Raw genomic sequence first — 27,627 nt, forward strand, 5'->3', positions numbered from 1 at the left:
CAAATTCTTAATGTACTTTTACTAAAACTGACTTCTATGTTCATTCCACTCCTTAAGGTTGGTATGAAGGCATGCGTCTCTATGATGGAAAGAAGGGCTGGTTTCCAGCGGAGAACGTGCTAGAAGTAACTACTGATCACCAGAGACGACGGAACGTGAGAGAGCAGTACCAAATCTCACATACAACCAGTGAAAACACTCCTACAAGATGACTCCTACTGACCTATCCTAAAAGTACCAGTGGCAATTGCTACCCATCCCAATCCCCAATAGTTTCCGGTCACTTTTATGCCCCATTTTTTAAATGCAAAAAACTGACTGTTAAAGACTACATGAAATGGTCTAAAAACACAACTCCTCCTGGTGTGTGACCTTACCTATTGAACTGGGAAGTTGGGATTAATAAGTAACTCCTTTACTAATGTCATCTTTAGAAAATGAAGATAATTTTTACAAATGTCAGAACGGAAGCATGGATTGTTCATCAAAAATAAACTTTTATTGGACAGAACTGTTGTTGTCATGAGGTGACGGGATGAGCCCCTTTCATAATGCTGTCAGGGTCCACCTTCAGCTCCATAGAAACAGTGCAGGCAAGTTTTTATTGCTACATTTGTAATAATCCAACACAGAGAAACACACAGCAATTAGACATTTTCAGTTAGCTTAGACACTTGCTTAGACATTAGCTTTCCCAATTAGACACTTGGGAAAAAATTGATAAAACAAGTTTTGGACTTTACTCTGAGATGTATTGCCTTGGATGCAGCTTAATGTAAAGGTTTTTGATTATAAATGGCAACATACACTGCCAACATGCCACTTTATTAGGTACACCTTGTTAGTACAGAGTTGGACATCTTTTTGCCTTCAGAACTGCTTTAATTCATCATGGAATAAGATCAACAAGGTGCTGGAAACATTCCTCAGAGATTCTGGTCATCACGCAGTTGCTGCAGATTTGTCAGCTTCACACCCATGATCAAATCACATGTTCCACCACAGCCCAAAGTTGCTCTATTGGACTGAGATCTGTGACTGTTGAGGCCATTTGAGAAAATTGAACTCATTGTCATGTTCAAGAAACCAGTTTGACATGATTTGAGCTTCGTAATATGGCACATTATCCTTCTGAAGTAGCCATCAGATGATGGGTACACTGTGGTCATAAAGTGATGGAAATGGTCAGCAACAATACTCAGGTAAGCTGTGGCATTTAAACAATGCTCATTTGGTATTAAGGGGGCCAAAATGTACCAAAAAAATAAGGCAGGATGGATCCATGCTTTCATGTTTACGCTGACCCTATCATCTGAATGTCACAGCAGAAATCGAGACTCATTTGACCAGGCAACATTTTCGAATATTGTCCAATTTTGGAGAGCCTGTGCGAATTATAGCCTCAGGTTTATGTTCCTAGCAGACAGGAGTGGCACCCAGTGTCTTCTGCTCCTGTAGCCCATCTGCTTCAAGGTTTGATGTGTTGAGCGTTCAGAGATGCTCTTCTGTAGCAGAAGCGGTTGTAGCGGTTGTAAGGAGTGGTTATTTGAGTTAGTTGCCTTTCTATCAGATCGAACCAGTCTGGCCATTCTCCTTTGACCTCTGGCATCAACAAGACATTTTTGCCCACAGAAATGCCACTCACTGGATATTTTCTCTTTTTTGGATCATTCTCTGTAAACCCTAGAGATAAGTGTGTGATCCCAGTAAATCGGCAGTTTCTGAAATACCAACCACCACATGTTCAAAAGTCACTTAAATCAACCTTTCTTCCCCATTCTGATGCTCGGTTTAAACTTCAGTAGATTATCTTGACCATGTCTACATGCCTAAATGTATTGAGTTGCTACCATATGATTGGCTGATTAGATATTTGCGTTAAGAAGCAGCTGAACAGGTACACCTAATAAAGTGGCCAGTGAGTGTAGAAATGCCCAATTCACAGGTCACCCAGTACAATGTTTACTACTCATAAGTAATTCTTTAAAAAGGAGCAGATTTACCCAAATATACATTATTAAATACACATGATTACCTTCATGGGTGTCATCCTCCAACTGGTATTGAGGGCCTTTTTTTTTCTGTAAGAGTATATTGAATACATAAATTAATGCAAAACATCAAGCATGTGTATGTTATAAAGTATGTGAATGTATAAAGTTCATACTTCGAGTTCATTAGTTGGTAATCTTAATACCGTAGTATCAAAATGCAATTAAAAATATGCATTATAATATTCAGAACCAGTGGCCGGTTGCATAAACTGCCAAGACTAGCCTTAAAAGTTAGTCATATAATCTTTTTTCTTCAAGACAGATCATAATTTAAGTCAGTTACATATTTAAAAAAAAAAAAAAAAAAAAAAACTAGAAATTAGTTAAGGCTAATCAGTCTCTACTTAGCAGCTATGTTTATGCAATGGTCCCCAGGGTTCCCAAACCTTGTTAGCTGAACCTCTACAAATGTAAATTATTTGAACTACCACTTGAAATGTCAACTTTATTTTTGTAACCCTTCAATAAATAAAAATGTAAATGAATTTACTCTGATCCCGTTTATAAAAATTGCTTAAATGTGCCAAAATAGTTTTTTGGTTGTTTTTAATTTTACAAAATTGTACAGTAATTTAGCTTCTATAACAAATCCCTGCAATTCCATCTAAGAAATGCACAAAAACTGAGACCATAAAGTGCATTTTGTCTGTCTTTTTTCCATTGTGAAAGCAGAATAAATGTCCCACAACACAGAAAAGTTTTAAATTAAAAACCAAATAACAGCGTATAGCAAAATAACTAGGATATCAAAATAAACGGACTAATCAGCTTTCAGATGGGAGGGGAAAAAGCAATGTGTCCAAATATACACAACAATACTTTGGTGTCAAACCATCTGTCACACGGTAGAAGGCGAAGGAGGAGGATACCAACATGTGACATGGCCTGTGACATGTTGTGCTACTACTGTCTACCAAGAGAGTCCCAAGTACCTCAGTAGGTTGTTTATCTGTTAAGATTGGAATCTTGTGAATGACCGATCGGTTCCTCACCTCTGTCCTCAAGATGCCTTGTGTGTGAGAGTGAGGCTGTTTTGAGCGTTTGTTTCATAGGTAGAGGTGTGGGAGGATGGGACGGCAGGTAGATGGCAAGAGTGCGATTTCCATTCTCCGGATGGACACAGCCAAGTGGAACCCTGAACCCACGAGAAATATAGAATTTAATAAGGTTTGTCTGAAGTTTTATTTGCTTAAGGAGCTGGGGCTACACAGGCAAAATACATCACTGTTTAGGAAATACACTCTCATAAGCCCCATTTAGTTTTTCAATTTTAGGCCTACATTCTCTACAATGCCCTGTCTTTTTTTGGGACTTCTCCCTAACATAAGGCAGAAGACTGTATTCAGTCAAATTGTGCACTATGAGCTCGTGATTAATTTATTAGAAAGAGGTTTTATACCTGTAATGTAGTTGAGGTTGGTTGAGAGGTCTCAGTTGTGGAGGAAAAGGGGGCATGTTTCTCACCTCATTCCTGTAAATCACCTGATCACCATCATGCTGCATTTAAAACATGTTTAGAATTAAATTATAAAGTTCTGCAAGCCAAAAAAGGAAAACTGCAGTAAATAGGACTGGGCGATATATTTATATTTTTAAATTAAATATTTATAATTACTCCATTACAAAAAGGGTAACCCTTTATTTTAGTGTCCTTGTTACGCGTTGCATTTACTTACTGTATTAATAACAGTAAACTATCCATAATTAAACAACTAACCAAAACCAAACCCTATTCCCTCTAACCCTATAGTAAGTACATGTTAATTAATATTACACAGTACTTGAAGGTATAGTGGAGGATTTTCCCGAATTTTAGAAAAGAATCGCCCTCTCCACTTTTTGAAAAAATGCACCTGCTCCCGAAAGGGAACGCCTATTAAACGTGTGCACGAGAGACGGCTAGCATTGCTATTCATAGCTTACATTAACTTTTACTAGCAGTGATTTTAAATGGATTTCTCCAAATAGCATGCCAAACTTTACCTGTCAAGTAGAAACTTCGCGACTGAGGCATCAGTGGGAAGCCCAACCTGTGCTTTTAGCGCACGCCAGCGTGTGAAATATTCTCCCAAAAACACTCTGGTCTTGTTTCTTTCTTCAGAGGCCTTTCTCTTCTTGTCATACAATTCGTAGACACTTTTCTCTTGCGACCCTCAGACATTTTGAAAAAACCCGGTGAGAACGGCGAGCTTCAATGAATGGCTGAAACCGTAGCTCACCACACATTTACACCTGAAAGTGCGCATGCGCAGAAAGTGAAAACTACCTAGGGACGAGCACGTACAACGGCCTTACGTAAACATATCACCAGAATGATTGACAATTAGGAGGACCAATAATCTTGATGATCCACCCGGAAAAAGAAAATCCTCCACTATACCTTTAAAGTCCGCGTGAACCGGAAGTTGCAAATGACTTTTCTCCAGTGTTGTGACGTATTTCCAAGTGAAACGGAATATTGAACAGAGGGCAGAGTTTTACTTTAGTGCTCCTCCTCTCCATCTATGCTCATAGCAGACTAACGGTTTGAGGGGAGTGGTTAAGCGTTTTTCAACCCAAGCCGTCAAGCCTACGTCATCAGAAAAGGAATGCCATTTCAGACTGGAAGTAACTTTTCAGACTTTGATTAAAGATTACCACGGCAAACTATGTTTTTTCTGTGTATTAACTTGCACGGATTAATTGTTCACCACAAGACTAGTAATATGCGCTAATATGCACTAAATAGGGTCAATTTTGATTTCATGTCGACTTTAAAGGGATACTCCACTTTTTTTTGGAAATAGGCTCATTTTACAACTCCCCCAGAGTTAAACAGTCGAGTTTTACCGTTTTCGAAATCCATTCAGCCGATCTCCGGGTCTGGCGGTACCACTTTTAGCATAGATCATTGAATCGGACAGGACCATTAGCATCTCTCTCAAAAAAGATGACTAAAGAGTTTCGATATTTTTCCCATTTAAAACTTGACTCTTCTGTAGTTACATCGTGTACTAAGACCGACGGAAAATGAAAAGTTGCGATTTTCTAGGTTGATATGGCTAGGAACGTACTCGGTTACTAACGTAACCTCGGTTCTCTCTAGAAGAGGGAACGAGTACTGCGTAAGATATCTTACGCTAGGGGAAAATCCTTTTTCCGCGAGATATTGAAGCCAAAAATTATCCTTAATTTTGTAATAATGCAAAACGCGTTGCAGCAGCATGCAGACATAGGCGAGGCAGCTCGCGCGCCTATTGGCTGCTCTGCGGCAACTGCAGCAGCCTATCGAGCGAGGCCTGGCGTGACGCCAGACCCAATGGCCCTCATTTATCAAAAGTGCGTACACCAAATTTCCAGCGTACACCCAAAACCACGGTGACTTTGAGATTTATCAATATGGACGTTGGCGTACGGCACGCTCAAATCCTACGCCAGCTCAGGAGGTGGTGTACGCACGTTTTGAGTTAGTGCGGAAATGCGCAGAAAAACAATTCCTAACACCACAAAACGCACTGACAAACTAAAAGATTTGATAAATTATGACCCACTGTAAAACAACATAGTAATTATAAACTTCAGTGTTTATTTTTGTGCAACATGGACTTCAATGTTTAATTGTGACTTTATCAAAGCATTTGATTTGTAGGCATATGTATTCCTTCAGTTGCGAGCCTGTGCGCTTTACCTGACGTTTCAAGCCTTGTTTATATTTTCGCCTGGCTCCGCAGCGCGAGTCTCCGCAGAATGCGCGCGCATCTCCCCAAACGGACTAGGCGTTTATACTCGACGCGCTCGCCGTTGTACTATTCTTTGAAACGATGGTTAGGCCAGGGTTAGGCCCGGCAGGTGCGCACGGACTGGGTTCAGTAATGAAAGGCTTTCAATGACCAAAAAATAATTCAGACTGTAATAAAAATGACATTCTTCTTCTTTTAAATAATAATAATAATAATAATAATAATAATGACATTCTTCTTCTAAATAACAATAAGCGTCAATAATAATAAAAATCATAATAATAATACGAATATTACAAATTGTCATGCAATTATTAATGTGAATGAATGGTACTCCACATCACATCATCATCACTATTGTACACCCCAATACATGTGAGGTGATACGAAATTAAAAGCTAATTGTTTCAAAACACGTGCTGTAAAATAATGCATTGTGATAGGTCATTTGCTCATCCAAGTTTCTCTTCTTTGCCGTCTTCCGTGTGTCCATGGCGTAAAATGAGGGCGTGGGGGAAGCGGAGACTTGAATATATAGGGGCGTGTTATTCTAATGACGATCGTTTTCAGCCGCGGCATTTATCAAAGGCAGGTATTGCGTACACCTGGATTTCAAAGGTACAAAGGCACAGCTTCATAAATCAGGCGGTGAGAGGAGTGCAAGCATAATCTTACGCCAATATATACGCCTGTTTCTACGCAAGAATGATAAATGAGGGCCAATGAGGGTGCTTCGCGCCCGCTGCGTCACGTCCCGCCGAAACGGGCGTGGTCTAGGCCTATAAATACCGCTCGCAGGCAGCTATTATCTGGTTTTCTGGTATTATCTGCTATCATCATCGAAGCAACCAGAGCGTGTGCATGCACGGCAAGATACGCAGTACTCGTTCCCTCTTCTAGAGAGAACCGAGGTTACGTTAGTAACAGAGTACGTTCTCTTACGAGAGGTCTCTCGTACTGCGTAAGATATCTTACGCTAGGGGACCCAATGCAAAATGCCGTGCATGCTGAGATCTGACACCAAAGACCCATGGGCGAAAGCCCGGGGTTCATATAGTGCACAATCACCCAGGGAACTCACAGGGAGTCCGGGAAGAGGGAGGGGCGAAGCCGCACTCTTCCACATATGGCAGCGTCGCTTAGACGCAAATTTCATCATACAGACAGGGCGGGGTACGGCCTGAACTGATGGGGAAACGTGGGTCTTACACAGTTTGCCCAGGCACATCTCGTGCTACTGCTTTTCACTGTCGATCATCGAGCTGTGCTCAGTAGACGCAGCATTCTGAGCTGATAGCATCAGGTCAGATAATACTGATTAACTTAGACCGACAGCAGCCTGGCCTGCAGGGCGGGAACCTCTAGGTTGTAGAACCTTATAAATGTAGACGGGGAGACCCAACCCGCCGCCGTACAAATATCTTGCAAGGCAATCCCACTCGACCAGGCCCACGAAGAGGCCATGCCTCTCGTGGAGTGCGCTCTGACACCAACGGGCACTGCATGCCCTTGGAGGCGTATGCCAGCGCTATAGCGTCAACTATCCATCTGGATAGGCTCTGTTTCGACGCGGCTAGACCCTTAGAACGCCCGCTAAACGAAACAAAGAGCTGCTCCGTCTGTCTGAAAACAGACGAGCGAGACACATAAGCTCGTAATGCCCTGACTGGGCAAAGGAGGCCCGCGTCTCTTTCCTCATCAGGGACCGGTAGGGCTGACAGGGAGATAACCTGCGCCCTAAACAGTGTGTTGAGGGATTTCGGAACATAACCGTGCTTAGGTTTGAGTATAACTTTTGAGTCATTAGGCCCAAATTCCATGCACGTCGCGCTCACAGAGAGCGCGTGTAAGTCCCCTATGCGCTTCACTGAAGCGAGAGCCAGCAGAAACACAGTCTTGAAAGACAGGTGTTTCAGATCAATTGACTGCAAAGGCTCAAATGGTCCACCTTTCATGGCTTCCAGAACCGTAGAAAGGTCCCATACGGGGACTGAGGGAGGTCTGGGAGGATTCAGTCTCTTAGCCCCTCTAAGGAAGCGGATGACTAAATCGTTCCTTCCTATTGACTGACCAAGCGTTGTTCTTGAGAACGCTGCTATAGCCGCCACATAAACTTTGAGCGTGGAAGGGGTCCTGCCCTTATCCAACAGCTCTTGTAGGAAGGAAAGCACCTCCGTCACTCCACAGTCTGTGGGTGACACGCCACGGGCTGTGCACCAGCCCGAAAACACTGACCATTTCGAGGAGTAGAGCCTGCGTGATCGTGTTTAATACTCCCTGAGGGAGTTCAACATGTACCCGTTGATGGCCCAGACATGAAGGGACCACAATTCCGGGTGAGGATGCCAGATCGAGCCGTGGGCCTGAGAGAGGAGGTCTCTCCTCACTGGCACTGGCCACGGGGCAGTGCTCGCTAACTGCATCACGACTGGGAACCAAGGTTGGTTTTCCCAGAACGGTGCTACAAGCAATACTGAGCATCCTTCTTCCCTGATCCGCTCTACCACCTGAGGCAGGAGAGAGACGGGGGGAAAAGCATAGAGCGGGCGGCGGGGCCACACATGAGCCAGCGCATCCCTGCTCTTGGAGAAAAATTCCGGACAATGAGCGTTTTCTTGAGCCGCGAACAGGTCTACTTCCGCTCTGCCGAATTTCTTCCACAGCAGTTGGACTGTCTGTGGGTGTAGAGACCATTCGCCTGCCGGAACATTGTTCCTGGACAGTCTGTCTGGTCCTATATTTAGGAGCCCTGGCACGTGCGCTGCTCTGAGCGAGCGCAGGTTGCGCTGAGCCCATACCAGGAGGCGTTCTGCTAGCCTGTACAGGTTCCTGGACCTGAGGCCGCCCTGGCGATTTATGTAGGACACCACAGACATGTTGTCAGAGCGGACCAGGACGTGGCGTCCTTTTATTTGGGGACAAAAACGCGTCAGCGCGTTGTCCACTGCCAGCATTTCGAGGCAGTTTATGTGCAGGAGCTTCTCCCGTTCCGTCCACTGGCCGAAGAACGGTCTGCCCTCGAGCAACGCTCCCCATCCCGAGGTGGATGCGTCCGTGGACACCACTCTCACCCTCGAGGAAGTCCCCAGGCTTACACCTGATTGGTACCAGTCGTCCGCTCTCCAAGGTTTCAGAGCTGCGACGCACTTCTGATTGACCTTGAGGTGAAGCAGACCGGATGCCCACGCTTGGCGTGGGACTCGCGCTTTCAGCCAAAACTGCAGCGGGCTTATGCGGAGCAGGCCCAGCTGGAGCACTGATGATGCTGAGGCCCATGAGACCCAGCATCTTCTGAAATTTCTTGAGCGGGACAGACGCGCCGCAGCGGAACGAGTTCGCTGTGCGCTGAATGTCTACCGCGCGCTGTGGTGATAGTCGCGCTATCATGGACAGCGAGTCCAACTCTGTGCCCAGGAAAGATATCGTCTGACTGGGGGACAGAGAGCTCTTCACCCAATTGACACTGAGACCCAAATTCTCGAGGTGATCGACTAAAATGGTCGTGTGTTCTATGAGCACTGAGCGAGATTGCGCTAGAATCAGCCAATCGTCCATATCGTTCAGTACTCGCACGCCCCTCATTCTGAGGGGTGCGAGCGCCGCATCCATGCACTTCGTAAATGTACGGGATGCCAGGGATAAACCGAACGGCAGGACTGTGTACTGATATGCCTGGCCCTCGAAGGCGAATCTCAAATATCGCCTGTGACGTGACGCTATCTGTATTTGAAAATACGCGTCTTTCAGATCTACCAATCTCACAAACCAATCTCCTTGGCGAATCTGCGCGAGGATTTGTCTGGTCGTGAGCATCCTGAACTGTCGCTTCACAAGCACTCTGTTCAGTTGCCTTAGATCTAGTATGGGTCTGAGACCCCCGTCTTTTTCGGTACCAGGAAGTATCTGCTGTATAGCCCTCCTTTGCTCTGAACTTGAGAGAGAGGCTCTATGGCCCCTTTGTTCAATAGTTTCGCCACTTCGGCTCGAAGTAAATGTGCTACTTCTGCTTTTACCGTGGTCTCGACGCGTGCCGCATAGCGGCGAGGGCGTCGGCGAAACTGTAGCGAATAGCCTCTTTTTATAATGTCCAGCACCCACTTCGAAACCCCGGGCAGCTTTGCCCATGCGTCTGCATGAATAGCTAGGGGTTGAATACGAAGCGCGCTCCGCGATGGAGAAGCTTCGGTGTGCTGTAACACAAGTGTCGCGCTCGTGACATTTGAGGCATGGGGCGCGCTGATAACAGCGGGCAGATTGCCCGCGCTCGACTCCTCTGCGGTGGTCAACCGCAAGGGGGAGGGCTGGGCGGGTCCCGTAGGAACTGTAATGTCTATGTGTGGATGTGGGCGCGGGACAGCGGGCACATTTATCACACCGAAAGCATTGTTCGCTTGAGTGAAGCGAATGCACGCTGGTTTCGTTTTTACAGAAACCGTGAGACATGCATAACATGGTGTATGCGGGCACTGGGTAGTGGGCACATTTACCACGTTTGAAGCGCAACCGATCTGAGTCGATTTTATGTGCGCGGGCCCTGTGTGACAGGCTGTGCTTGTGTGTAGAGATGGGCACTGGGCAGTGGGCATTCTTACTACACATGAGACACCATCGGCCGTGGCCGGGACACCAGAAAATACACTCTTTTGGGGATTTATCTGGGTAGCCGTGAAAACGGCATTTGTGTGCAGGCAAGCGGGTGACAGAACCGGCTTGTTGGCTGCAGAAAACACTGGAACAGTCACATTTGCTGGAACTGGACGAGCGAATAACTTTGGTGTGAGTCCGGCCGCAGCGGGACTTGAACACCGTCGTTTTCCTAGGCGTGCTAGGACGACTTCGGGGCCTCGGGCTTTACCGCAATCCTAGGTCGCGGGCCACGCACGGCGGGGCGGCGGCTGGATGAGCGGGAGCGCGGTCCCGCAAAATCCTTGACGGAGGATCCAAAGAGGCCCGCGGGAGAAAGCGGGCGTCGAGGAACACGGTGCGCTCGGACTCGGCCATTTCTGAGAGCGTCAGCCACAGGTGTCTCTCGGTCACAGTGAGAGAGGCCATACTACGTCCAATGGCCTGCGCTGCGGACTTAGTAGCACGGAGAGCGAGGTCCGTGGCACTCCTTAAGTCCGGCACGCAGATCGCGTCAGGTCCTTTCTCATCCAGCTTTCGGAGGAGATCGGCCTGGAAGATCTGTAACGTGGCCATGGTGTGCAGCGCTGACGCAGCTTGCCCGGCGGCGGAGAAAGCGCGGCGGAGCAGGCTTGACGTCGTGCGGCAAGCTTTAGAGGGTAGGGCCAGCTTAGCGCGCCGTCCAGCGGAGGGCGGGCATAAGTGGGCCGCTATCGCCTCTTCGACCGGCGGCAGCGAAAGGTATCCCCTGTTCTTGGCATCGTCAACTGTAGAGAATGCCAAAGAAACAGCAGGACGCACTCTAGCTGAATAGGGGGCGTTCCAAGACTTAGCGACTTCTTCGTGTAGCTCAGGAAGAAAGGGCGCTGGTTTGGACGCAGGCGAAGCGCGCTCCCCAGGCAGGAAAAAGCCATCCAGCCTGCGGGCAGGGGACGCGGGATCCTCAGAGCCCGCCCAATCCTCACTGCCTGACGCCAGGATAGAGCAGGAATCATCCTCTCCCAGCAGGGCTTCCTCGTCAGCGATGTCGACGGAAGCGGCGGCAGACAGCGGCCGCTGTCCGTCAGGAAGAGAAGCTGACGAAGCCGGTGAAGCAGGCGGGCGAACCGGCGAGCTTTGGCGGCTGGGGGAAGGTTCCGGGACCCGCTGGGCACGGCGCTTTTTACGGCGCGACACACACACACACACACACACACACAGAGTACAGAGTATGAAAGGATATAAGCGCCGGAAAGCGCAGCAGGAAGGCAAGGAAGGCGGCGCGGCCAGTGACTTCAGTGACTCGTCCCGCTGAAGGTGCTCTCTCTCAGACGGCGCGGCTTCTTCTCCAGCTTCTCCAAAAGGATTTTCCCCTAGCGTAAGATATCTTACGCAGTACGAGAGACCTCTCGTAAGAGAACTATACTCTCATTCCTGCGTAATAATCAAGAAACTTTGCTGCCGTACCATGGCTGCAGCAGGCCTAATGATATGACGCAGCGCCTGAAAATAGGTCTAATAGGTTAGACAAACTTAGTCCTGGTCACGTTGGAAGTTACCGAGCTGGGAACTATTTTCAGGCGCTGCGTCATATTACGCCTCCTGCTGGACTCATGGTACGGCAGCAAAGTTTCTTGATTATTACGTAGGAATGAGAGTATAGTTCCTAGCCATATCAGCCTAGAAAATCACAACTTTTTTTTTTTCGTCGGTCTTAGTACACGATGTAACTACAGAAGAGTCAAGTTTTAAATAGGAAAAATATCGAAACTCTTTGGTAATTTTTTTGAGAGAGATGCTAATGGTCCTGTCCGATTCAATGATCTATGCTAAAAGTGGTACCGCCAGACCCGGAGTTCAGCTGAATGGATTCGAAAACGGTAAGACTCAACTGTTTAACTCTGGGGGAGTTGTAAAATGAGCCTATTTCCAAAAAAAGTGGAGTATCCCTTTAAATATACAATTAAACAGTAACAAGGACACCTTAAAAATAGCGTAACAAAAAAAAAAAAAAAAAGATTCTCAATATGTATTACTGCTGAAATTGCCTAAAATTTACACTTAAAGGAACCATATTTTTGATTAAACGGATATTGTAAACAAGTTTTTCCATGTAGAAAAGATCTAAACTTTCTAGAAATTTTGAATGTACTTTAAGGCTAAATACAGCCGTTATTGCATTGCTTAAAGGTGGGGTAAGTGATTTCAAAAACGCTGTTGGACATTGTTAATATCTGAAATCAACCCAAACAAACACCTCTCTCCTCATTGCTCCCCCTCCAATCCTAACCACCCTTCTCTAGCAGTCGTCAGCACGACTCTCACCAGTTGGCCTATGTTACGCACGCAGTCCAAGAGTGGATGTCTGTTTATCATAGCGGAAGTGCAACAAAATAATGCTTCACGAAAAATAAAGCGCAGATGAATGAATGACAAGGAAGCACAAAAAATGTACGTACAGTACACATAGTAATTACAAACAGTTAAGAGTTGGTTGTTAGTTGCCAACAGCACAGCAGCTCCAGGCAAACAATGATACTCAAACCCAGTGTTACTCGTGTGGAGCGGAATCAAAGCAACCTCCTTGTCTGTTTTCAGGCCTTCCCGCTTAGCTCTCTCCAGCGCTGTAAAGCTTTTCTAATATTAACGCAGGTCCTAAAGCTCTTGCCCAGTCATAACCTTCATTTTCCAGTGATTTCTTCTGAGCTTTTCACTTTTGTATTGTCTCTCATCTCCATTTCTGCAGTCTTTCTTCAAATCTACCTCTTGCTCGTTCTCTCTCCTCCACCGTCCCCCTAATGCTGACTGGCTACACATGTTTGTGGTTCCTGTGCCGGTCCAACTAACTTCCAAACATCGTTTTTCAAATATCGCTTACCCCACCTTTAAACTAGAAACTTCTCAATATTTCTCTATACACTGAGGCTAACAAACTCCTACTGTTGCAACAGTGCCACATGAGTCTATGGAGAAGCTGAATATGGCTCTGGAGTGGTCAGTCTCCAGTGGTCTACAGGCAGGATCCAAGAGGGCTGTGTGATTGGGGTTCACTGGGGGAGAAGCACCAGCTGTGTCGACCATCACCACCATTCTTCCATCAGGCAGACACACTGCACAGAGAAGCAACATGCTTTTTGATCTTCTGTATAAAGTTACAGTATGTATAGATCAAATTTCCATCAAGAGTACAGTGGTTTGTATAAGTTACCCAATAACTCTCTCACAGGGAACACACAGCGCTGCACACGAGTCTGTTCTTCTGCTGTTTCCAGATGAACTAAACTCACCAGCACACTCACTAACAGACCTTGCAGTCCCAAGCCCTGAGAAACAGAGAAAAGCAGTATATTAATCTTTCAGTGTTTAAATTATTAAAGTTGATACCAATCATCTTACATGACTTCAATGAATAATGGCTGGTCTCAGGCCTTTCATGTACCTCATAGGCCATTCCAGGGGCGTAAAGAGGCACCTCCAGGCTGAGGTAGAGCTCTTGCGGATCTAGTGAGAATCCCCCGAGCTCCACCAGCTCCCAGTTAAGCTTCATTCCTCCTACATACAAACTCCACTCAGAGGAGTCTAGATTACCATAGTAAGCCAATGTACGCACACCTCGCACCGTACATTCCCCTTCCAGCTTTGGCAAGACTAGGAGACACGGACACATAAAAATAAATGTATTCAGTAATTGCTCTATTCATGAAGGACACATTCAGTGCTGCCTTAGCGGCTCACTTTGGACTTGTTGCTGCATTTATGCACCATTTTAAGGGACTTTCACACTGGCAATTTAGTTTGAAACGGAGTATGGTCCACATGAAAAACTGATAATGTGAAAACTGCCATACGGACAGTGGTACCGATACAGAGACTACACGTAGGAGGTGGACTGAGTTCGGATTCAGTAGTTCTGTGGCGTAAAATCACATGAATGTAAAATCAACTTGTACTCTGGTACGCATTTGTTCAAGTAGTAACTAAAGTAAAACATTTGTATATGCTACAAGTGAATTTAGGCATCACAACATTGTAATGTACAGTATGATGCATGGAAATTCATTTTGAGATTAGCTTATGATTACATATGACTTTAAGAGAGAGGCTATTTGTAAGTGAAAATAGTGACAGATGCCCTTTACACAAAGTGAAAATAGCGTCCGACCAGTATGTGTATAGTCCAAAGAAAATACTGCAATTTGCAAATAGTGTAAGATGTCATTTATACTTCCTGCAAATAGCGGTTGATGCTATTTGAACATCAGTGTATTGTAGTACATGAAACAGTATGCAAGAATAACATTGTGTAAATGATTATTTTTATTATAATCATAAATGGATGCTGCCTTATTGGGACCTTACTTGTCCTTATCCCAAAAATCCCACCCCAAAACCTACCTTGGATTCGAACTCAGGTCAGTCATGTCAAAAGCTAAATCCATTATTCTTATTCCCTGTAACTTTTCCAGTTACCAGGTAACTTTCTTTTGTAATTTTGTCTGACTCAATACAATGGTTGGCAGAGCAAGCGTAAATAGCCTTGGGCAAAAAGATGAGCTATTTGCACGTAGTGAAAATTTGTGTTAAACAAACTTTTTGTGGGTGGACATTTCATACCTACATCCTGCAGGTCTGCCTCAGCAGTAGCAGGATAGTTGTAGATCTCTCCATCAGGAGACAGAATGAAAGAGAAGACCCCAGAGAAAGTGTATCTTCTTAAACGGTCTCCCAAATACTAAACCGCCAGAGAGGGAAGCAAGCATACTTAAAAACATCAATAAAAAGACTTTGACAAACAAATATATGTGGTGCCTCACCTTCTGTGAGACGAGTGGATGATAGAAGGGCATCTGAAACAGATACATGTATGTGTTGTTCGGGAAAGGGTTTTGAGAGAGACGAACACCATTTCTTTCCATTTCCTCCCAGAGCACCAGCTGACCTGCTACGGTCACATTCCCCAGAGAAACATCATGAGGAAAACAGCATAAGGAGATGGAAAACTCTCCCTGTGAGGGTACAGTCTCTAGAGAGAGAGAGAGAGAGAGAGAGAGAGAGAGAGAGAGAGAGAGAGAGAGAGAGAGAGAGAGAGAGAGAGAGAGAGAGAGAGAGAGACAAACACACGTGTCAAATGGCCTTGTCCTCTGCAAGTAGATGGTTCCTTGCCAGAACACAAAGTGGACCAGACTTCATGTAGATAGTCTGGATGTGTGAGAAAAGTAACGTAGCAACTAGAGAAGAATGTGTAGATGGTTTGGCTTGTGTTTCTCACTGTTAATAAGTATGACTGGTCGGGGCTGGCGATAAATATAAAGTTTTCTGAATGTCCATTGTTGAGTCAGACTCCACGCTGTATCCTCCCATTCACGCAACAGGAAGACGTCAACAAAATATGACTGAGAATAATGTCCATCAATCACGTGACTCTGGCCGAGGGGAGGAGATAGACAGTGGATAATAGAAACATTACATTTAAAAAAAATTATATTTGGGTAAAGGAAAAAGTGATACATTTCAACCACACTGAGGTCATATGATCTCTGGGATACCTTGATGAATCCTCCTTCAGCACCAAAAGGAATACGGATCTCCAAAGTTCCATTGTTGTCATGAATCATGTAACCACGCTGTTGGGCAACACACTCAGACAGGTAACGTCCACCAACACCCAACTTAAGGCCCTTTTCTATGAAGGGAGGATGGACCAGAGGGGGGAGGTTGCGTGGGAGAGACCACAACACATCTGAACCATCCATTCGGGCCTGATCTACAAGAGGATTTGAAGAGGTGGGTGAACGTTTGCATAAAATAATCAAGTTCAGAAACATAGTACATCCTAAAGCGACAGTTTATGATCTATAAATATCAACAAGGAGGATTAAAATGGGAGATGGGAAACAGCAAGAACAACATACTCATAGTGCAGGCCACTGACATGTCCATAGTCAACAGAGTCCATTTAAGCTTGTACAAGATGGTGGCACTGACCACTTCCACGCCAGTCTCACCCAACTGAAACCATTCAGACAAACAATGTGATTTGTATAACAGCTCACAGTGAAATAAATGTAGGCTTTTATACCAAGGAACTTTGACTTAACAAAATTTTTATTTTTGGGTGGACTACATTTATCACCCTTGTGTCATTGTTTTAATAACAGGTCCATAACCTTCCTTCTGCGGAAAACAAAATATAATTTTGAAACAACATTGGAACAAACTGAATTCCAAAATATCAATGTATCTTCTTCAAAATATTTTTTTATATTACACAGAATAAAGTAATAAAGTTTTGGAACAATATGAGGGCAAGTAAATGATAACAATTGTAATTTTTGGGTGGAGTATTCTTCAACTTCATTTACAACTGGAATTAAAGCAATGTCAAGAATTCAAGATAAACTATCGGCTTAAGAGTGGAATATACTACACAACAAGATGTCTTCTAAAATCGGCTCAAAATCAAACATGTTTGACACCCTCTAACCAGTGATGGAGTACTCGAGTCCTGGACTCGGACTCGAGTCCGACTCGAGTCCCTATTCTCTGGACTCGAGTCCGACTCGAGACTCTATTCTCAGGACTCGTGACTTGACTTGGACTCGCGGACTGATGACTCGTTCTTGGACTCGGACTCGAGGATATAAAATCGGACTTGAGCATTCATCAAATGAATGACGTTGGATGAAGTTTCTGACTAAATAGGATTTAAAATTTGATATAAGATGTTACACTTTTCCTGTTTTGGGCTCCAAGACCGGACGGGATCTCTTTTTTTCCTGCATATATGAACGAGCAGAGAGAAAGCCCCAGCCGCGCGCGCGCGCTCTCACCGTCTTCAAACAACACGAGCGGTGCTCCCTCCTCACGCATATTAATCAAAATCAATTGACACGATAGTAAAAGGTCGGAAGACCGAAGTTTCACGTAGATCATTCAGAGATTTGTTTCTCCTGAATTACCGCGAGGTGTGAATTGTGCTGAAAAAAAACTAAAAACGTTTGCCTTATCTTCTCTGAAAAGCGTTCCGCACATTCAGCTGACATTAGCCACAATTTCAATAAACGAAAAGACCTATCTAGTGATGAAATGTTTTCTGTGTTGACACAAATCTTGTCCTGTACTAAACGGCCGAGATAATCACACAAGGCGTGCCGTATAGGCTACACGTCCATTAATGACACGTCCGATTCGCGAACTAATGACTCCTTTGAACGATTCACTTTAATGAATGGTTAAAACAACTGACCATCTGTCCAACAACGAACTCACGAGACGTCTGAATCGGTGTATAACAAATCGGTAACACTTTACAATATGTTCCATTTATTAAACTCTAGTTAACTACATTAGTTAACATTTAGGCTACTATTAATAAACTGCACTTCTACAGCATTGTTAATGTTAATTTCAACATTTAGCCTACTAATAGCCTACATTATTGAAATCAAATTTTTTATTTATATTTATTTATATTGTATTTATTATTTATAATTGTCAACACAGTGGTGTCATTTTTGTTTAATGTAGACCCTCTTTTATAATTATATCAGCTCTTTAAAGGTGCCAGAGTAGAGAAATGTTGGCAGTCTTGAAATATAACACAGACTCAACCTTGATGACTCGACTCGGACTCGAACACTGGGGACTCGAGACTCGACTCGGACTCGAACTCAGGTAATGGTGACTCGACTCGGACTCGACTCGGTCTCTTCTTTGGTGACTCGGACTTGGACTCGGACTCGAACACGGGGACTCGAGACTTGACTCGGACTCGACAATTGGTGACTCGACTTCAACACTGCCTCTAACTAGATGTAAAAGTCTGTGTCCATCATACACTACATAATTTTCTGTGAACTCCAACTGCCAAAAACCAATGTAATGTAATGAATTCCAGCCTTCACATGATCATTGTGAAAAAAAGTAGAATTTTTTTTTAAACCTAGTCCTCCGATTTATTCTTTACCTGTAGCATGTACGCCAGCTTGGATCTGTAGGCACAACGCAGGAGGATGCGACTGTCGGTGGTGTTAATGTGGTAGCCCAGCAGGTGTGCCATTCTCACTGGCACAGTCTCCTCCCTCATGCCACCTTCCCGATGAAGGGCAGGTATGCGGAACACCACCCTCCATTCCCTCAGACCCTCATCCAGCTCCTAAGACGAACAAAAAAACATATGTATTGATAGCTGGGGAGGGCTTGTGGCTCACAAGTCAAGTCACCTTCATTTATATAGCGCTTTTAACAATATGGATTGTTTCAAAGTAGCTTTACAGAAATAATAGGAAATTACCATAACAGATTGTTTAGGCTTTACAACAGCTCTAGGATAAAGTTATTGTCCAGCTAAAGTTAGTTTTGATTGATTGATTCAATTCCGTTGCGAAGATCATTAGTTATGTGCACAGGCGTGTAGTCCTTTACAAGTCAACCCTCAATAAACTACTTGTCTGGCCTTAATTTATAATACAGAAGTGTTTTTGTCGCGCCTGCGTAGCCACGCGAGCCGGAATAATCCAGACAACATTTTATCTGTACTGAGGTAAAGGGAAGGGGAGGAGGCCTTCACAGGGGAGGGACTGGTTGACACTTCAGGACTGTGTTGTCATCGTGTCCAGGCGCAGGTCCTTCATCAGATCCTGATACGGCCTGGATCCGGCGGACTGCGGTAAACCTCGGATAAACAGACTAATATCAGCGTAGAAGCCAACCTTCTGATGTAACAAATAAATCAGGATTTATAGGGAATGTTCCCGGTTCCGGCTGACCTAATCTATGCAGCCTAACATTGAATTATAGAAGTCTATAATGTGTTATGTGTATGCTAGGCCAAAGAGATGTGTTTTTAGTCTAGATTTGAACTGACAGAGTGTGTCTGCTTCGCGGACAATGTTAGGAAGACTGTTCCAGAGTTTTGGTGCTAAATAGGAAAAGGATCTACCGCCAGCAGTCGATTTTGATATTCTAGGTATTATCAACTGGCCGGAATTTTAGACGTGAAGGACTATAATGCGTTAAGAGCTCGCTCAAGTACTGGGGAGCTAAACCATTTAGTGCTTTGTAAGTAATCAGCAATATTTTAAAATTTATACAATCTTTAATAGGGAGCCAATGCAGTGTTGACAGAACTGGGCTAATTTGGTAATACTTCCTGGTTCTGGTAAGAACTCTAGCTGCTGCATTTTGGACCATTAGTAGTTTGTTTATCAAGCGTGCAGGGCAACCACCCATAATAGCATTACAATAATCTAGCCTTGATGTTATGAAGGCATTAACTAATTGTTCTGCATTTTTCATTGAGAGCATATGACGTAATTTATATATATTTTTAAGATGAAAAAAAATCGGTTTTACAGATACTATACACGTGACTTTCAAATGAAAGATTGGTATCAAAGACCACACCCAGTCTCCTAACCGATGATGAGGACTTGACAGAGCAGCCATCAAGTGTTAGACAGTATTCTAGGTTATTACGTGAGGAAGTTTTTTGCCCAATAATTAGAATCTCTTTTTTCAGAATGAAGTAGTGGGAAATTGCTAGTCGTACGTTTTTTTATATCAGCTATGCATTCCGTTAATTTTGTGAATTGGTAAGTTTCGTCAGGGTGTGAAGAAATATAGAGCTGCGCATCATCAGCATAACAGTGAAAACTAATGCCATGCTTTCTAATGATATCTCCCAAGGGTAGCATGTACAGAGTGAACAGCAACGGTCCTAGTACTGAGCCTTGTGGTACACCCTACTGAACGTTTGATCGATAAGACTTCATTTACTGTTACAAACTGATAACAGTCAGATAATGCTAATGCAATTCCACTAATGCCAACATGATTTTCGAGTCTATTTAAAAGAATGTTGTGGTCGATAGTGTCAAATGCAGCACTAAGATCGAGTAACACTAATAGAGAGATACAACCACGATCGGATAAGAGCAAATCATTGGTATGTGTTAATGAGAGCTGTCTCAGTACTATGGTATGGTCTAAATCCTGATTGAAAATCCTTGCAGATATCATTTCTTTCTAAAAAGGAACATAGTTGTGAAGATACTGCCTTTTCTAGTATCTTTGACAGAAAAGGTAGATTTGAGATCGGCCTGTAATTGACTAAAAGTTGCGTTTTTTTAACAAGCAGTTTAAATCATAGCCAGCTTAAAAGTTTTTGGTACGCATCCTAATGACAAAGATGGATTAATGATATTAAGAAGAGGATCTATGACCTCTGGAAGCATTTCTTTCAGTAGCTTAGTCGGTATAGGGTCTAACATTTAGTTGTCGATTTAGATGATTTAACGAGTTTAGAAAATTCTTCCTCTCCTATAGCAATGAATGAATTTAATTTGTCCTTAGGGAGACTACAACGCACTGTATTGAAGCTTTATTTTTCATTAGTTTAGCAACTGTTTCAAATAAATAACTAGGGTTTTGTTTATTTTCTTCTAATAGGGTTGAAAAATAAGCAGATCTAGCAGCTTTTAATGCCTCTCTGTATGCAATCGTGCTCTTTCCATGAAATGCGAAATACCTCTAGTTTAGTTTTCTTCCAGTTGCGTTCCATTTTTCTGGCTGATCTCTTAAGGGCCTGAGTGTGCTCGTTGTACCACGGCATTGGACTATTTTCTTTAATCTTCTTTAAGCACAACGGAGCAACTGTCTAAAGTGCCGGAAAAGAGAGTTAAAAGTTTCTGTCGCAATCGAGTTCTTCTAAGCTATCTGGGATGCTGAGATGAAACTGATCCGGAAGATTATTAATAAAGCAATCTTTAGTGGCAGAAGTGATAGGTCTAACATATTTGTAACATGGAGTCAGCTTTGCAGCCTTGGCTAAATTAAGTTTACACGAGACTAGATAATGATCTGAGATGTCATCGCTCTGCTGCAAAGTTTTAACGGCACCAACATTGATTCCATGTGATAATATTAAATCTAGAGTATGATTACGACAATAAGTAGGTCCTGACACGTGTTGTCTAACTCCAATTGAGTTAAGAATGTCTTTAAATGCCAATCCCAATGCACTTTTTTGTTATCTACAGGTATATTAAAATCACCAACAATTAGGACTTTATCTGCCGCCAGTTAGCCTGGATGCCAGCCGAACTTAGCCCCGCCCACAACATTTTTAGGTCGGGAAGTTCGGTCTGGACTTGATCCGTTGTGGAGCTATTATGCTCAGAGCTGTTCGGACCAATCAAATTGTCAGGGCGGGCTTTATACGATGATGGACAGATCATCAACAGTAACGTGATCATCCAGAGCAAATTACAGTGCCTGACATCGTACTTGCGAGTTCACACACCTCTTTAATGTTAATTTTAGTGATCTCCGACTGGTGGAGTCGAACATCATTAGTGCCGACGTGAATAATAATCTTAGAGAATTTATGATTAGCATTAGCCAGCACTTTTAAATTTGCTTTGATGTCAGGCGCTCTGGCTCCCGGCAAACATGTGACAATGATGGCTGGTGTCTCTATTTTCACGTTCCGTGTAATAGAATCGCCAATAACTAGGGCACATTCAACAGGATTCACAGTGGGTGTGTCACTGAGTGGGGAGAATCTATTTGTTATGGTAATCGGAACAGAAGAGCTGTGTTTTGTCCCGCAACTACAATGTCTCATCGTCACCCAATTGCCTTGCTGCACGGGCTCTACTACAGCCGGAACCGAACAATGTACAGAGCTCACTAAGCTAGTCGCATCCAAAGCAGTATCTAAAGCCCTTGCACTCTTACAATTAACCTCGATTAAAGTTTGGATGCATGTCTCTAGTTCTGAAAACTTCTCTGTCAGCCTGACTATCTCCCCGCATTTATCACATGTAAATCCTGTGCTGACAGAGAAGGCTATGCTATACATGTTACATGAAGTGCAAGTGGCAATAAGAGGAGAAGATGACATAACTCACCGTGTTTGTAGACTGATCCTACTCACCTAAGGTTTGATGAACTCGTAAAAGGCGCGAGAGTGCGCGAGAAAAAAACTAAAGAAAGAAAGAAAGAAAGAAAGAAAGAAAGAAAGAGAGAAAGAAAGAAAGAAAGAGAGAAAGAAAGAAAGAAAGAAAGAAAGAAAGAAAGAAAGAAAGAAAGAAAGAAAGAGCGCACGGATGGCACGCTAACAGGCTAGCAAATTACTAGCGTGTTGTGCTAGTAATAACGATTTAGATTGAAGCTAGCGATGTTGTGTGATGTTGAGTAAGCTATATTTAGCAATATAAACAACAAGGAATGATAGTAAATAATGATTCAAAACTGAAAGATATACAAAGCTTACAGATGCAAACCAACTCAACAGCAGCACAACACTGTTAAAAGGTGAATTGTGTAATTTCTGTACTAATAGCAGCACCAAACAGAATTACAATCTGTTTGAGTTACAATTAGAATTACGATCTGTCAATCAAGTCAAATTTATTTGTATATTGCTCTTCACAATACGCATTGGTTCAATGCAGGTTTTAGTGCTTTATCATAGAGCAAGTTGTAGGGCTGGGCGAAATGATGATATACAACGATGATACAAGTGTGAAGACCAAACGATACTAAATTTTAATTTTTTGAAAATATGATCGGATGTTACAGTTGAAAAGTCTGATGCTCGGGCAGATAATGGTCCGTTTTGCTGCAAGTAAATAATTCTCAAAAGAATCAATAAAGACAAAAATTAGGTTGTCATAAGTGTAAAATAGCTGACGATCAAAGAGTTTTTAGCATTATCCAAGTTTAATTAGCAATCATTTAAGCTACAATGTTGAGGAATATAGCTTATGGCTTTAAGTAGCGTCTCTGAATTCAGGCAGCAATCAATGGCGTGGCTTAGGTTTTCACAAATTTTCTGATCAAACAATGGAAGTTAACTCAGTTCACAGGTAGTCATGACAGACACAGGTTAATTCAGATACACTAAATCCAAATGGTCCAAATGCACACAGTCTCTTACCACAGGGGCTGGGGTTACCCACGCTGTACCCATGTGATTATTAGGAGGCAGCTGTTTCAGCACCGACACCTAGGGAACAGAAAGCATCATTGGACTGGTTTGTGTTTGCAAACAACAGTTTTATATTTATAAATTTGCAATTTATAAAAATAAAATATAAGAGATTTGTTTCACCTCCATGTAGTTCTGCTCACAGACAAGCTCCCGAGGCCCCCATGGGACCTGAAGAGGGCAGGTGAGCTGTAAAGGGTAGGATTTCTCCTGCCCATTTGAGTCCTGATTTATAAACCACACCAGCAACCGAAATTCTGCCTCCCTCTGAAACCACAAACAGCCAACATCACCTATTACAGGTGGGTTAACAGAAGGCCAAATAATGAATAAAAGGAGGGGGGAGGAGGATTCTAGCATAAATCATATTTTAATCAATTTAATGCAATGTTAAACAATTTGCAGTTTTCTCAGTATGTGTTAAGAAAACAGTTAACCAATTAACAGGGTTTGCTGTAGCACTTTTAAGTTTTTTTTTTGTTTTGTTTTTAAAATTTTTACAGTGCATTTAAAATGTAAGGAATAGTTTTACAAAAAATGACAACTCAGTGACAAGGGGTTGAGAAGCAAATACCAAATACCAAAAACAAATACCATAACGGTAGGCCATACTAGATGGCTTTGCGTGAGGAACAGACTGAAATGTATCATATATTCACAGAAAACATTCCCTCTGCAACAGATTACTTATTTTGGTCTGCTTCCCACATAAATATATCTTATGGTTTTAGAAGACATAGTATAGCTCACATATGAACTTACTTTTTAAGGCGCTTTTTGTTGTTTTCGAATTTGACAGATGTAGTGACTTTGAACTTGTTGTATGGAAAAGCCTAATTTTGAACAACATTTAAGTACATCTTACCTGGTTCTCCACCAGACAGGCCAGGTAGGAAACACGCAGCAGTAAATCACCCCAGGAGTCAAGAGCCATGGTATAACCACACTCTGCCGCCCACTGACCAGAAACCTCATGGACCTCAGTGTCTTCTGTGAGAGTGAAGACAATTACATCACCATTTTAATGACCAGATACAGGGTGAATTAGGGTAGTCTGGGACATTGGGCACAAATTTGCTCCATTAATAAGCAAGTAAGATCAAGTAAGCAATTATGATATAGTATTTGTTTTGTCCTGTGATTGAGGTATCATTTTTTGGTCAACAGGTGTTGTGTTGACTTTACAATAAATTGCATAAATCAAAATGATAGAACTGCCCCAGATTACCTTTATTCACCCACACAATACGATTGAAACCAGGAACAATTGAGTGAGAAATTCAGTCATGTTAAATTTTGACAAGAAACAAAAACATCCAGTTAATTAAAGGAGATGAAATACCTTGAACATCAACCCTAAATTTGTGGCCAAGGAAATTTGAGTTGACAGACAACCAGAAATGACGATCATGGCACTCTGTCCTGAACATACCTGAGAAATAAACACATTTAAACAACTTGTAATACCTTGTTGTCCATAGTCCAATTGTCTATAGAAAAGCATTAACTAAAACACTTGAACTAAACCATATTTGCTTACCAATAGGTATGGAATCAGGAACAGAGATAGGACATAAACCCAGCAAAAGAAACCTGAAAAACAATGTTTTCTTATCTGAAAGATAATCACGATCCCCTGTAGGCGAAATTTTCCTTATTGGGGAAAAATCCAAACTCACCATAACAAAGAAACGTAACACATGACCATAAAGATCATTTCTGCCAACTGTATACAGATTTTGAATGATGAAAAACGGATTCTTCAAAAACAATTTTGTACCGATTAACTCGAGGTCTTTTTTATCTTCTTCGGGTTTTTTTTTTTTTTTTTTTTTTTTTTTTCATAGATCAGCCGTCGCGTGGCACTTCATTTTGACTGGTAAGCGCACCTGTCAGATTGACCTAGTTAATTAATTTGCATATCACGTATCACTAATTATTAATCATTAACATTAATTTGCATATCAGTCCCATTTATTTTCCATTTTGCAAACAAGTTTCGCTCTACTCAAAACTCGCATTTGTTAATTATTTTCATGTGTGCGAAAGTCGAGACTATTGGGGTGTTCTTTTGAGTCAGATCTTTTCAATCTGTCTGATCCAGCAAAAATTGCATTTGATAATAGCAGAAATGTTACAAATAAAACTTACTGCAATATTTATGACTTGCTTCTATGACATTTTATTAAGACGTAAAAGTATTGAATTGTAGGCCTATTGTTTATTGTAAATGCAAAATATTAAATAGTAAATAATGTTTTTCAACTGAATAATGGCTGCAACAACCTGAAACTTGACATAAAACTCTATTAATGCAGTAAATAAGATTTTACATGAGTTGTAGAGCATCTCCAATATAAACGTTAGATGGTATATGTATGATGCACCACAGATCACTATTTTAAAATGCATTAACTACTCATGAATGTTCATGAGTAAGGGCCACTTATCCATTGAGCTTTATAATGCTTCTGACTTAGGCTATCAAAGGGATAGTTCGCCCAGTGAAAATTATATCATAATTTACTCATCTTGTTCCAAGCCTGTATGGGTTTCTTGTTCTGTTGAACATAAAAGAAGATACTTTAAAGAATGTTGGTTGCATTGAATATGAATGCATATAATTTTTTTTCCTATGAAAGCCAATGGCTACCGTCAACTGTTTGATTATTAGGCTACTAACATTCTTTAAAATAGATTATTTTGTGTTCAACAGAAGAAAGAATCTCATATAGGTTTGGAACAACTCGGGGGTGACAAAAAATGATGGCAGAATTTTCATTTTTGGGTGAACTATCCCTTTAATGAAACGAATGGGGAAAAAAATCAGATTGTTAATCAGATGTTGGATGAAAAGGCGAGTCAGGCGACTTGACAGTCAATCCACATACACTGAAAATCTTCTGCAATCATGTGACTGTGGAATTTCCGGTGTAAGCACATCATTATTTCCGTTATAATGGAAGCTGTTGTTTGTGAGGTTGTTATCCCAGAAGATCTGGAGGTAATTTGTGGTATTTTCTCATGTCTGTTTGAAATGATGCTCTGTAACCTCCGATTAATTGTTATTATGTGTGCGCTTAGAGCTTTTTATTTGACTCCCGATGATAATTTGAAAGCGAGCCTGTGTCGTAGACACGTTGTCAACTTTGTATTATTTTTATTTTCAGAAATTCGAGAAGAAATAAAAGGCAGAGTTATCAAAGAGGTCTGTGTCTAAAGATACTCGAGTATGCGTGGTGTCTGATGAGGAGCAAACAGTCGGAGGACATCAAGAAGGGAATAGTGTTGCTCGATGGTAACTGCATCTGCATTTTAGCAAACAGTGTAACTTGTAACCATTCCTGGGATGCCACGACATGGAAGATTCGTAATTTAAAAATACAATTTTTGCTTTCATAACTTTCTGATTATGATATTTTATTTGTGAGGAATTGTAATTGACAGATGGCATTCATCTTTAACCTGTTAAAAAGATTACATTTTTTTTTACACTAAAGCAGAAGTAATGAGAGAGAAAAAAATAAATAAATATATATATATATATATATATATTTCTACAAAATAATTTGGTCTCTAAAATTGCTAGAATATCAAATCCAGATGTCTAACCAATTTGTGTTTGAAGTTGATTTCACAAACATTTAGCTCGCTAAAAAGTTTCCAAGGTAACTTAATGTCCAATTTCACAGGATGACATTTGTATTTAAGCTTGGAATGATACCTAATTTATGATGATGTCTGAAACATCTGATTGGGAAAAAGGCATTTAAAAACTTTCAAAGTGTCCTGCTACCCCTACCGGGACACTGACAGTTAACAGGCTAAGTTTGCAGATTTATCCCAGTTTAAACATTTAGGTAGACCAATACCAATCACAAGCTTAACTAATAAAAAATGGCAAATTTTGATTCTTAGTTTTAAAAAAAATTAATCACCTTTTTTAAAATATTGTTTTATTTCTCTGTTAATTTTTATTTCTCATTCCATTAGTCTCAGAGCAGTCAGAATAACAAAACATCCAGGAAAATGTTCTCATTGCAACACATTTGAATTCTTGATTTTGTTTGATTAAATCAAAGAGGTGCAAATTAGAACTGTCATGTAATTTAAAAAAAAGTATCTAATTTATTATGTGATTAATTATCTAATTCAATTTTGGCCGAGAAATTACCACCAAAACATAATTTAAAGTCATTATTATTAACCCTTTTCACATTTCTGGGTTTCTGAGAAGTGGAAGTCGTCATAGTTAGGT

General features: G+C 42.1%; 3 protein-coding genes and 1 long non-coding RNA gene across 8 annotated transcripts in view; 2 read left to right on the plus strand and 2 right to left on the minus strand.

The window, feature by feature from the left end:
- The window catches only part of arhgef15a (Rho guanine nucleotide exchange factor (GEF) 15), a 78,730-nt gene extending 76,187 nt beyond the window's left edge, over nt 1–2,543 (plus strand). For all 4 annotated transcript variants that reach the window (XM_082171401.1, XM_082171402.1, XM_082171403.1 and 1 more), the window contains exon 16: nt 58–2,543. In XM_082171401.1, coding sequence (XP_082027527.1) covers nt 58–212 — 155 coding nt within the window. In that variant the 3' untranslated portion in view covers nt 213–2,543. The remainder of the gene's footprint in view (nt 1–57) is intronic.
- Nucleotides 1–27,627, minus strand: part of LOC309499987 — a 210,697-nt gene that overhangs the window by 28,519 nt on the left and 154,551 nt on the right. The gene's annotated exons all lie outside the window — the stretch shown is intronic.
- LOC309499898 (uncharacterized protein) lies at nt 2,036–25,205 on the minus strand. Of its 2 annotated transcripts, XM_082171421.1 has the most exons (18): nt 25,049–25,205; nt 24,910–24,962; nt 24,712–24,801; nt 24,235–24,359; nt 23,493–23,636; nt 23,319–23,387; nt 18,342–18,530; nt 16,288–16,384; nt 15,922–16,139; nt 15,645–15,798; nt 15,190–15,398; nt 14,990–15,107; nt 13,815–14,023; nt 13,584–13,698; nt 13,316–13,485; nt 3,454–3,551; nt 3,047–3,189; nt 2,036–2,081 (listed from the first exon to the last, which is right to left on the minus strand). In XM_082171421.1, exons 1-18 carry the CDS (start codon nt 25,084–25,086, stop codon nt 2,047–2,049), a joined length of 2,274 nt encoding a protein of 757 aa, XP_082027547.1. In that variant the 5' UTR covers nt 25,087–25,205; the 3' UTR covers nt 2,036–2,046. The 2 variants fall into 2 exon arrangements, with proteins under 2 accessions (XP_082027547.1, XP_082027546.1); XM_082171420.1 differs by having other exon boundaries at nt 15,645–16,139.
- cldn15b (claudin 15b) overlaps nt 26,329–27,627 on the plus strand; it is a gene marked incomplete at its 5' end in the record, with an annotated part of 177,984 nt that continues 176,685 nt past the window's right edge. The window contains 4 exon segments of the mRNA XM_082171549.1: nt 26,329–26,373; nt 26,540–26,554; nt 26,558–26,595; nt 26,597–26,667. Of these exon segments, the coding sequence (XP_082027675.1) occupies nt 26,329–26,373; nt 26,540–26,554; nt 26,558–26,595; nt 26,597–26,667 (169 nt within the window).

Source organism: Leuciscus leuciscus (assembly GCF_965113295.1).
Source record: "Leuciscus leuciscus genome assembly, chromosome: 5".
Lineage (NCBI taxonomy): Eukaryota > Metazoa > Chordata > Actinopteri > Cypriniformes > Leuciscidae > Leuciscus > Leuciscus leuciscus.

Excerpts from the sequence above, each read along its gene's own strand:
- LOC309499898 (XM_082171420.1), bottom strand. The coding sequence starts at position 25,086 with ATGATCTTTATGGTCATGTGTTACGTTTCTTTGTTATG. Across the intron at positions 24,360-24,711 it reads ATTTAGGGTTGATGTTCAAG|AAGACACTGAGGTCCATGAG; the intron begins GTATTTCATCTC and ends TCACTCTCACAG. Across the intron at positions 15,108-15,189 it reads ATCCACTCGTCTCACAGAAG|TATTTGGGAGACCGTTTAAG; the intron begins GTGAGGCACCAC and ends CTGGCGGTTTAG.